Below are 12228 nucleotides of genomic sequence, written 5' to 3'. Positions count from 1 at the left end.
TAAAACGAGGATAGGCCGTTCCGTTCTGGGGTGTTGGAACAGAAAAGAACATGTGTTTCAAAGATTTCAATTCCTGACGAAGCATAATGGTTACACGTTTCATTGCAAGGGACTTGTGAATATTTGCTCTTGTGAATACACAAAGGTTTACAAGACTGTCCTTTGGGGGTTGAGTGGATTATTTGTGCATCTACAAAAGGGTGTCCTTCGTGTAACGTTTCCCTTTTTCTGTTCGTCCCCGTGACTGTGATCTGTGCATTGAGAGATTATTTAAAATCATTACATTACAACAATCCAAAGAGTTGAAGTCACATAGAGTGAAGAAAATTCAGGGCAGCTTACTCAGTATGAAATTCACCAGGGGTGGCACGGGAGCGGGCCATGAAGGGAACCTGCTGCAGGGGCAGGAGGTGGAACAGATGGAACCCAAGGGACATTGTCCAGTGTGTGTCTCCGAGTATATTTTTTGGAAGTAATTAGAAAGGAGTTCAGAGAAGATACCATCTTTCTCCAATTAAACGCGGGCAGTCCTTTAGAAATAGCGAAAGGTAAGAAACTAACATTGAATGTGCATCCTCTGTGCCAGGTCCCATCTGAGCCACATACGCTCATTTTCCTTAATTATTTCCCAGATGAGTAGAAATGAGTAATAAGTAGATTAAATTTGAGGTGAATTACACGAGATCAAACACTTGGAATATTAAATGGAATGATAAAAATTAATAGCAGCCACGTCTCCTTGGCCCTGGGGTAATTTCCTAAGACAAGGAGTCACCCTCTTCGTGGCTAATTTGGATTAAAACTGGAAAAGAGAGTGAGACCTATGACTGATAAGTCTTTTCCGTCTCTCATTTCCCCCAACACGCTGGCTTTTGCTCAAAATGAAATGCACAATGGGGGATATGCGTTGTTTCGTGTATTTCCATTGTGCTGTTAGGAAGCTCTGCACTGAAACGTGTCTGTGATCCATTAGATGAGGGGCATAGCATAGCCAGACGCCCGGGCGAGGCCTTTTGGAGTTCCAGAGAAGTCATCTCAAGCAGAAACTTTGGTCTCCAAGATTTTTATTAGAAACAAATGAAAGGAAGCATAAACAGACCAATGAGTGAGTGACATCGCGTTCCACAGACCTAGATACTGCGCGTGTCCCGGCGCTTGGAGCCTGTGCTTAGTGCCAGCCCGTGAACTCGCTGGAGCTCCAAACCTCACAGAGGCCTGTGACAGTGGCACTTTGCATGGATGTTTATCTTCATGTAGGACATGTGCAAAGATAAGATACCCCTTTTCTCAGGGACTTGCTGGGCTGTCTGCTTCAGCACCTGGTCCCAAAACCAGCCTAAGTAACATCCTATATAATAAAAGCCTAACATGCTAAGTGTCCGGTCGTCCATTCAACCAATCAAAGCGTAATATGCTAATGATATGCTAAGGCCGCTCAACTACTTGCTATGACATACATTGACCACCAGGGGGCAGACAGTCGACCGGTTGACCAGTCGCTATGACATGCACTGACCACCAGGGGGCAGATGCTTTGACTGATAGGTTAGCTTGCTGCTGGTGTCAGGCTGATCGGACTGAGCAAGACGGGCCAGACACACCCCTGGAGCCCTCCCATGGTTCCTCTCTGGCTGGCCAACCTCCCGTGTCCCTCCCTGGCCCTGATCGTGTACCTGTGGGGTCCCTCAGCCTGGCCTGCACCCTCTCGCAAGCTAGGACCCCTTGGGGGATGTCGGAGAGTTAGTTTCAGCCCGATCCCGCAGGCCAGGCTGAGGGACCCCACTGGTGCATGAATTCGTACACCGGGCCTCTAGCGTGTGGAATAAAACTCTGAGGTTTGCACCTTATGTCTGTCCGCTCATGCACTCAGCTGAAAGCATTCCGAAAACCTAAAAACTGTATTTGAAATGTCTCTTCCGTCCATCCTTATTATCTGAGAACACCACAGTGTATTTCTAGAGAAACTGCTATTATTGAAGTAATGCACATTTAAATTTATAATACAGAGTTAATCTTTCCAATGATAGCATTTTCATTTTTTTGGAGTCATTTTCAAGTTTAATGACTACTGTGTGTCAAGGAAAAAAATGTAGAAAAGAAGGGGTTATTGCTCTTAATCCAGATACATTTCCTCATTTGAAATTATGCGAGTAACCTATGAACTATCTTTTTTATTGTCTTCAATAAATGACAATCGCAATTTTTTTAGTAAGATGGATTACTTGTTCACTTTTATTCCTACCTTTAGGGATGGTAGGCTAACTTTTCTCTTCTGTAAAGAAACATCTTTCAAAGTGTCCTCAGATCTTCAAATCCTAACTCCACGGGGTCCATTGTAATCGACATGTAATGCTACAACTAACAGGGAATGATCATTGTGGAGCAGGCCGTGCCTCCATACGATTAGACCAGACTGAGCCTGTGAGCACGCTCCATGTGTGCACGTGCTTGACGCTGGGCTGTGACTGACATGAAAGCGCTTTGTGGTTTGCTTTTACCCGAACAGTACAGCTGCCCTTCTACGTGGTCAGAAACCGCAAGCCGGATATTTACATGGGAGGCTCTGTTTGTAGCATTATTATGTAAGTCTGTTCTTTTCATGTCATGGGTTTTTTGTTGTTGGTTTTTTTGTGTGAGTTTTTTTAATAAGAGTTTTCTTTACTACTTTGTCTTCTACTTTCCTATATTATAAACATATACCCTGAGTTCTCTTCAGATCGTAGACATAAAACAATAACTCGAATGCCCAGGAAATGAAAATTGAGGACTAGGTCAGTGCTCACAAACTGGTGGTGGCCTGCCGACCAGCTCTGGCCTCGGCTGTGTTTTGTTTGGCTCAAACAATGCTTATAAGAATACAAATTATTTTCCCATGTTTAGAAACTGGACCGTGACACACAGAACTGGATTTTTGTCCAAAAGAATCAGATTTGATAGCACGGGACTCACAGTGCGCGAGGGCTGAGTGATGGCTGCCACCTGTCACTGGCTGTGTAGTCCAAGTCACCACAGCCCACTGTGCCTCATTGCTGCAGGCTTAGCTAAATGGCTGCTGTCGGCATTTGCGTTCATGACCTGAATGGGTTTTTTTTCTTTCCAATTGAATCAAATAAGAATATCATATCATAATTACATATAGGTAATGTGTAATTGTTTTTATTCTTAAGTTTTGGATTAAATTTGTCTTTTAAGAAGTGGTCATAAAAGGGTAAAAAATGAAAAGTACATGCGAACAAAATCTCTTTTATTTTTCTTTATTGATTAAGGTATTATATATGTCTCCTTTCCTCCCCCATCAGTTTATGTTGTTTATTATATTCCACAAATGAATGAGATCATGTGATATTTATCTTTCTCCGACTAGCTTATTTCACTTAGCATGATGCTCTCCAGGTCCCCCATTCCTCCCCCCCCATCACATGCCCTCACCCTCCTAGTGTCTGTGTCCATCGGTTATGCTTATATGCATGCATGCAAGCCCTTTGGTTGATCTCTACCCCCTTCTCCCACCCTCCCCTGCCTTCCCTCTGAGGTTTGATAGTCTGTTCGATGCTTCTCTGTCTCTGGATCTATTTTTTTAAAATATATTTTTATTGATTTCAGAGAGGAAGGGAGAAGGAGAGAGAGATAGAAACATCAATCATTGATTGGCTGCCCCCTGCACACCCACTACTGGGGATCGAGCCTACAACCAGGCATGTGCCCTTGACCAAAATCGAACCTGGGACCCTTCAATCTGCAGGCCAATGCTCTAGCCACTGAGCCAAACCAGCTAGGGCTGGGCCTATTTTTGTTCATCAGTTTATGTTGTTCATTATATTCCACAAATGAGTGAGATCATGTGATATTTAACTTTCTCCGACTGGCTTATTTCAATTAGCATAATGCCCTCTAGGTCCATCCATGCTGTTGCGAATGGTAGGTATTCCTTCTTTTTTACAACAGCATAATATTCCGTTGTGTAAATGTACCACAGTTTTTTAATCCACTGAGATTAAAATCTTTTTTAAATAGCCATACTAGAACATATTTAAATAGTTATTGAACTTTCTTCTGTGCTATTAAATCTTTAATAAAAAATTACTATTTGGAGGGGTAGATAATTTAAGTAAAATGTAGACAGATAATTCAGTGTTGCAAATTGAAAAAGAGAGTGCTAATTTATCTATCACTCTACAGACACAAAAATCAAAAATGATATGTAAAAATATACCCTGGCGTTTAATTGCTATCTTACAGAAATGTTACCAAACTCAAGGGGTTTACCACTTGGGATGTTCTTATTCAAGAACAAGACAAGGCTGCCATTAGTTTTATTCTTTTTTTTTTTAAATATATTTTATTGATTTTTTACAGAGAGGAAGAGAGAGGGATAGAGAGTTAGAAACATCGATGAGAGAGAAACATCGATCAGCTGCCTCCTGCACGCCCCCTACTGGGGATGTGCCCGCAACCCAGGTACATGCCCTTGACTGGAATCGAACCTGGGACCCTTCAGTCCGTAGGCCGACGCTCTATCCACTGAGCCAAACCGGTTAGGGCCATTAGTTTTATTCTTGCAGCAAGTAAAACTCACATCCAAAGCTCTGTCTTCCCAAAGGGAGGCTTAGCCAGTGCTTATGTACACTGTTTGGTTGATTACCTGTCCATTTCTTCTTTGCAGTTGCCTAAACTTATCTAGTTGTGGTTCTGGTCAAGCTCCTCCCACTGCAGCTGCCGCTGTGCATTTTTTAACATCTAGCAAGAATAGCATTAAGAACCGCCAATTGCCCTAGCCGGTTTGGCTCAGTGGATAGAGCCGTCGGCCTGCGGACTCAAGGGTCCCGGGTTCGATTCCAGTCAAGGGCATGTACCTGGGTTGCTGGCACATCCCCAGTGGGAGGTGTGCAGGAGGCAGCTGATTGATGTTCCTCTGTCATCGATGTTTCTAACTCTCTATCCCTCTCCCTTCCTTTCTGTAAAAAATCAATAAAATATATTTAAAAAATAGAAGGGTCACACACCACATAGCTGGAGGTGTCTGTAAAGCCAGTGCTCTTTAAAAAGAAAAAAAAAAGAACCGCCAAGACCTCAAGACTCTTGTCCTGTCTAACATAAAACTGATGCCCAACTTCTGATCCTTAGTAGCTATCACGGAAGAAATCCAAATCAAGTTTGTACAACCTATCTGAGCTCTCATGCACCAGATTAATTTACGCTTGTTGGTTTCTTTCTCTCACTCGTGGCCTGCTATGGATCTTAGAACGCCAACTCCTGGCCACATTAAGCTAAGTGACTCTTCCATAACCACCACCACCAGGTTTTAGACCAAGTCTAAGTGACGTCAGAAAGGAGGTGAATGAAGAACAAATAGAGGGTTTGTTCCTAAGTATACCAGGAAGTATTAGGAAGCTCAGTACCAGGACACATACCTATACCTGGGACTGGGACGGTCCCCCACATCTAGACTTGGTTCAGCTGAAGCCACCAGAATCTTGCTTGGCCTTTCTCTGTTTTCATCTGGAAATCCAAATCAGAATGCCCATGTGTACATTTCCTTTGTCAACCTTGACCAGAAAGCATCTTCATTCCGATTGCTAACCTGAGTGACACGTAACGGCTGAAGAGAGTATAGACGACTCATCAATAGGAGTCAGTCCATTGTAACTGTTGCTAAGATTCTCCGTGGCCATGAAGCTCTATGGTCAAGGCCAAGTGAATATATGAATAAACTTCCCCATGGAGCACTATGTGAACCAGAGAAAATACTTTGGTTGTTGTTGTTTTTTTGTCCTTCCCCCTACGGATAATATTTCTGCTATCTTTTCCCCTCATGATTCCTACAGAACCACTTCATATGCTGCTTTTCACCTTTTTTAATGTGTTATGGTCATTTGTAGTCCAGTGTCTATCTCTGGAGTCACAGTGTGACGCTGTGTAATGAATTTAACCCCGGAGTCTATGCACACTCATGTAGACCGGTGTCTGGAGCACTCTGTGTAGACCAGTGGCCGGAGCGTTCTCTGTGTAGACCCATGTCCTACAAAAGCCAGAATGAACCTCTGCCCAAATACACGTGTAGCCCAAAATGTACACAACAGTGTGCATGCTCAGTAGTAGCTATACCCAGCACAAATCTGTTTAATTTACAAGTGTGTTCTGTTTTTTTTTTTGTTTTTTTTTAAATATATTTTATTAATTTTTTACAGAGAGGAAGGGAGAGGGATAGAGAGTTAGAAACATCGATGAGAGAGAAACATCGATCAGCTGCCTCCTGCACACCTCCCACTGGGGATGTGCCCGCAACCAAGGTACGTGCCCTTGACCGGAATCGAACCTGGGACCTTTCAGTCCGCAGGCCGACGCTCTATCCACTGAGCCAAACCGGTTTCGGCAAGTGTGTTCTGTTTTAATGCTTTTGATCTCGACTTTTTTTTTTCTTTCTGTTGTTAAATATTGGATTTTACTAGAGGAATAAAAGTGTAATAGATTTTCCCCCTTTCTAAGTGTTCATTACACTATGGTCATGGTTATAGCCACAACTAGACAAGGTTGAGTTTGACAGGTCTCTGATTGCCAATGTATATGGGTGCACTTTCAGTTTATTTTTTCCTCATCTTAAACATTTACTTCTCTACTTGGAAGTCACGTGATTAGCTGTTGTTCCGATACTGTTTTTGCTCAGCCCAGCTCTCATTTTAACAATGTTTTGCAGGGTAAATGAGTTACAAGTAAATGGATCTTAATAGAATGTTCTTTTTTATTGCTTTCTTTGCTAGATAAATAAAACTTAAAATCTTTTTATTCTCTTATGTAAAAATTTTACAGAAAATCTCATGATCTCTTAAGACAGAAAAATGAGTATATAAGTGCATCAGACAATTTTTTTTCAAAAAGTAAAAACAGCATATTTATGTTTCATAAAACTCTGGTAACTATTTCACAGAAACTTATATGATTTGATGCATTCGTGTAGTTCAAGCTTATTGTTACCAATCATATCCTTTTTGCTTTTTGCAATGAAATTATCTCCTACATAACATTTCCCCCAATTCCTCTGAAAGTGAAAGTATTTCTGAAGCGGTGGCTTAGCAACAAAAAGAGAAGGAAAACGATGCTTTTCTTACTTCAAGGGAGCAATGGAGTGTAGTTTACTAGAAAGAGCGCTGGCCTGGGATAAGGAAACATGGGTGCCGCTTCCACTCCTGCTGTAACATAAATGTTTGTTAGATGGACAGATCGATGAATACACAACCTCTTTGGGCCTCAGTGTCCCAATTATAACAGGCCCTGGAGTAGATTATCTCTGTCTCCTAGTCGCTCTAGAATTCCCTCGTTCCATGTCAACAGTGTCTCCCTCCCTACTGGCATCTTTGCTATGAAAGAGTCATCTGTTGTTACAGTGGAATGTATTGTGTGTGTGTTAGCACAGGGCTACTTTGCCTATTTTTTATTGTTAATCTGTCTCGCTCTGCTTGGAAACATTCTTTACCTTACTACACAGGAAGTCAGTGATGGGGGTGGAAGTGGGGTCTTGATTTTAATACCTTTTCTAATTCTCTAACATGTGAAATCAGTTGACCTGAATTATGTTGGTTTGAACCTGAAACAAGATTTTCAGACATTTTCAATCTGCCCCAAACTCAATTCTTAATGTAATGGGCTGTGTATCTGTAGATTAATTTGTGTGCATAAAATGTTTCTTTAATGTTTTAGAGCAGGGGTGGGCAAACTTTTTGACTCGAGGGCCACAATGGGTTCTTAAACCGGACCGGAGGGCCGGAACAAAAGCATGGATGGAGTGTTTGTGTGAACTAATATAAATTCAAAGTAAAGGAGCGGAGGGGAGAGCAAGAGAACCGGATAGAACAGCCGGATCCAGCCCGTGGGCTGTAGTTTGCCCAAGGCTGTTTTAGAGCCATACCACACAATTAAATTCAAGCCTAGTGGACATTTCCCATGCTCTGTTTATTCTGTGTGAATCGTTCATTCCTATAAACAACCTGCCCAGGAAAAGTTCGCAAGGATATAGCTCCACTTGAATGAGAGAGAGCTGGGTCGAGGAAAAGATGGAGAGAACCTATGAGGATCCCAGTTTACCTTGAATGAGAGTTTCTGGTGTAGAATTGTCATTTTGTTTTATATCAATTGCCAGAATATCATATATATTCAAATTTAACTGATTTAATGGGTTATTATACAGACTCATTAAAATGGTATTTATGAAGAATTTTTAATGACACGGCAAATGGTGCGTAATATAGTAACTGAGGAAAGAAAAGAAATTTGCATTATAGTTTATCTTAATTAAGGAAAATACACACACCAACTGCAGTTTTCTCTAAATGATGAAATTATTTTATAATGACTTTTCCCCTGTATATTTACTTAAAAAAAAAAAAAAAACAACTCAGCTGATAATTTTTTTTTTAATTTAAAATACAGATCATGTTGTGTGTCTGTTCTTTGTATTGTTGCATATTTCCTTTTCCCATGCCCCCACTCGTTGAGGAGTGGCTCCATAAGAGGAACGATGTGGGAAGAGGCGACTTGCCCACATAGCTGAGCCGTGGCGGAGGCCGTGGCTCAGTTACAAGGCTGCGAACTCGGTAGCCTCAGCAATGGGAACAAGGGTCTTACACATCTCCAGGGCCAGCAAGTGCAGGACAGAGATCCACCAATACTTTACTTACGCGCTAGGCACGAACCACACACTGGAGATCTTAAGAGAATAAGCCATACCTCAGAGTCAAGTGGATGGATAGTTTTAGGGGAGACACACAGATCTTAGGTGTGGTGAAAGCTCTATTACAAGGGGTGACACCCATAAGGGTAGAGTGGTCAACCTGGTGGTGGGAATTGGGGGTGCGGGCGGGGAGAGGGGCCCAGAGGTTTTGCTTTAGTCTCGAGGCGCTGGAGAGGATGGAGGCCAAGTTGCATAGGAAATGGCACAAATAACAGTCCTTTAGCGTGAAGCTAAATGGCGGTCCTGGGGATTGCGACTATTTTAGTAAGTGAGCGTGGAATATAAAAGGTCAAGGGCAAACGTGGCAAGGAAAGAGGCAGGAACAAATCATGGCTGGCTGTCTTTGCATGGCCGCCTCTCCCCGAAAATGAGAAGAAGCTACTCAGAGGTTGATAAGCTGCGGCTTGACCTTCGATTTGCATTTTAGAAAGATTACTCTGGTGGTGCTAAGGGGAAGGGGTCTCGAGATGGGAGGCCTCAGTGAAAGCTATTAGAGTGGCCTGAGCCAGAGGTGAAGCTGGCCTGAGCTGGGACAGCGACAGCGAAATGCGGAGGAGAGGGTGGATTTGAGAGAGAGATGCACACTTAACAGACCCAGGAGCCTGTTGGATATGTAGTGTGAGGGAGGGGGCAGCCAGGCAGAGTCCTAGGATTCTGGTGCTCGACAGAGGTATCATAGGAGTGAGGATTAGAGGAGGAGGTGATGGGAAATAATGAGCTTCCATTTGGAATATAAAGCTAAGACTTCCTTCTATCCACCCTTCCTTTCTTCCCTTCCCTTCTATCTCTTTCTGCCTTTCCATAGCAACACTGGTGTCACAGTTCCTCCCTCCCTTTCCATTCATTCATTCAGTTATTAAATCCTCACTGTACATGGGACACCATCCCAATCATGGTCCCAGGGCCATTGTGAGCCAGGCTCTTTCCATGTATCCTGAACCATGAGCAGGAAAGAAGTTATTTTACAGCCACAGCCGCTGGGTGTCTCTGACCAGGACACAGCTAGCCAGCTTAGGACACGAACTGCTTAACTCCTTTCAATGCCATCGCATAATATATGTTTGTATATTGGAAACACCACTAATGGCCATTTTCTTTCCAGGTAGTGCCTTTATTTCTGTTATGTTTCTGAAAGAAAATTTGAGAGCCTCTGATGTACTAGGTAAGTAATTCTTCAATTCATGTCATTATAGCACTGCTTGATCAGGAAATAAATAATACTATCCATGAAAAATATGTGCTTTGAAAACTGGGAACAAATTACTGAAATGACATGATCTTGGAGCTCCCGTTTGTCCTTCCATGGGAAATACTTCCACCTTCATTGCACCCACTCCCCATACTACTGACCACGGCAAATTATTGTTTTATACTATTGTGATTATGAATTTTGTGAGCATAATAAAATCCAGTAAATTTTACTTCAAAGGATGTGTTTGTTACACTGTCCCATGAAAGTATACATGAAAAAAATAAATAAAACACACCCTGGCCAGTGTTAAGTGGTTAAAGTGTTTGCCCTCGGACCAGGAGGGTCACAAATTCCATTCCTGGTCAAGGACACATACCTGGGTTGCAGGTTCGATCCCTGGCCCTGGTCAGACCATGTGCAGAAGGCAACCCATCGATGTGTCTCTCTCATATCTATCTATCTCTCTCTCTCCCCCTCTTCCTCCTTCCCCCCCTCCCCCCTCCCTCCTCCCCCCCTCCTTTCCTTCTACTCTTTAAAAATCAATGAAAAAAATATCCTTGGGTGAGGATTAACAAAACAAAAAAAAAAAGGAAAACCCCACACACAAATTAGATGTACCAGTAGCTACCTGGTTTGTAGTTAGCTCTCTCCAAACATAACATAGAACTTCGCTCTTTTATAAAATTTTATTTAGAAATACAGCAGTTAGTGGAAAGAAACAGTAGCCTGCCTGGCTGTAAGACAGATTTGTTATTAGCAAAGCCATCAGCTATTGATTCTGTCTTCTACCTCTTGTTGGAAATGTCACTGGTGAGAGAAGACTTTGGAGATTCCTGTTTTCTTCCTTGACAAACTCCTCTCTGAATTGCTGCTGATGTGTGACAATATTATACTTTAGGCGCTTGAAATAAAGCGATGTCCACTCGCTTCCGAGGAGATCACGTTTGTTTTTAAAACGTGAGCTTTAGCTGTGACACCGGTGTTGCTATGTTGAGCCTTTGTTGACTCTGGTCGGGTTTCCCGGGAGCGAGTGCCGGGATAGTGCTGGCGCCGTTTCTTTTCCTCCTCACTTGGATTCTGCTCCTAGAGTTTTCAGTCAACATTGTCAGATTTTTCATGGTTAAAATGTTTCCCCAAATGCTATTCATCTGTGAACTGCATCTTGTCAAATATCTTCTTTTTCTATGTTGTTTAAATATATGATGGTTTGTGCAATCATTTGGGGAAGTTGTTTGGAATCAGAAATAAGAATGAGCCATGCCCACGTTTTATAAATTAAAAACCTAGGCCCTACATCGTTTTTCTCATTTATGTGATGTCTTCAGGAAACTTTAAATCGTTTTATCTAAAATATGCCATCATTTGTAATTAATGGTCGGTTAATGTTTAAATCAATCTAAGATATTTAATGAAGAAATAAGATATAAGATATAAAGAAAGACTTGCCTAATTATCGTGACTATTCATGGTAAAAAGATGACTAAGACAGAATCTCTGCCCTCAAACAAAACATACAGTTGAATGTTTTTTAAAAGCAGGAAATAATATGTACCATTAAGGCCTTAATCCAGGGGTCCTCAAACTTTTTAAACAGGGGGCCAGTTCACTGTCCTTCAGACCGTTGGAGGGCCGGACTATAGTTTTAAAAAAAAAACTATGAACAAATTCCTATGCGCACTGCGGGCCCGGGACGAGTCGGCTGCTAAGCAGGACAGGCAGCGGCACCCGGTGGGCCAGATAAATGTCCTCGGCGGGCCGCATGTGGCCCGCGGGCCGTAGTTTGAGGACGCCTGCTAGTAAGCTTTAGTGTAGAACAGGGTTTCTCAACCTCAGCACTGCTGATGCTTTACGCTGGACACTCCCTCTTTGTAGGGGCCGTCTTGTGCCTGGTAGGGTAGTTAGCAGCATCCCTACTGGCCTTGACACATTAGATGCCCGTGGTGCCTCTGCACCAGTTATGACAACGACTTCAAACATTGCCAGATGTTCCCGGCGGGGAGAGAGGGGAGTAAAATTGTCCCCAGTTGAGAACCACTGGTTTAGGGTAAAGAGAGATTACTGTAACTGGGAAGCTCGGAGAGAACTTTTGACAGCAGAAGTAACATTTGAGTCCTCTCTGATGGCTGGATAGGACAGGCAAGGGCCACATCCAAGCATCGGGAGGAGGGCCTACAGAGGGACTAGCACGAGAAGGGTTAACAAAGGTGCAAAAGGGTAAGTTTCTGTTCAGTACTGTACTACAACCGCTGCCTGTAAGGTTTAGGGAAAGAATAAATGCTAGCCATAAACTTTGAAAGGGGAGAATATCAGT

General features: G+C 42.7%; 1 protein-coding gene across 1 annotated transcript in view; it reads left to right on the top strand.

Annotated features, from left to right (window-relative positions):
* The window catches only part of NIPAL2 (NIPA like domain containing 2), a gene marked incomplete at its 5' end in the record, with an annotated part of 66291 nt that overhangs the window by 25494 nt on the left and 28569 nt on the right, over window positions 1-12228 (top strand). Inside the window, one exon of the mRNA XM_080646488.1 lies at window positions 9828-9887. Within this exon, the coding sequence (XP_080502614.1) occupies window positions 9828-9887 (60 nt within the window). The remainder of the gene's footprint in view (window positions 1-9827; window positions 9888-12228) is intronic.

The sequence above is a fragment of the Plecotus auritus genome, assembly GCF_963455305.1.
Source record: "Plecotus auritus genome assembly, chromosome: 11".
In the NCBI taxonomy this organism is placed as follows: Eukaryota; Metazoa; Chordata; class Mammalia; order Chiroptera; family Vespertilionidae; genus Plecotus; species Plecotus auritus.
This window is presented reverse-complemented; position numbering and strand designations above follow the sequence as displayed.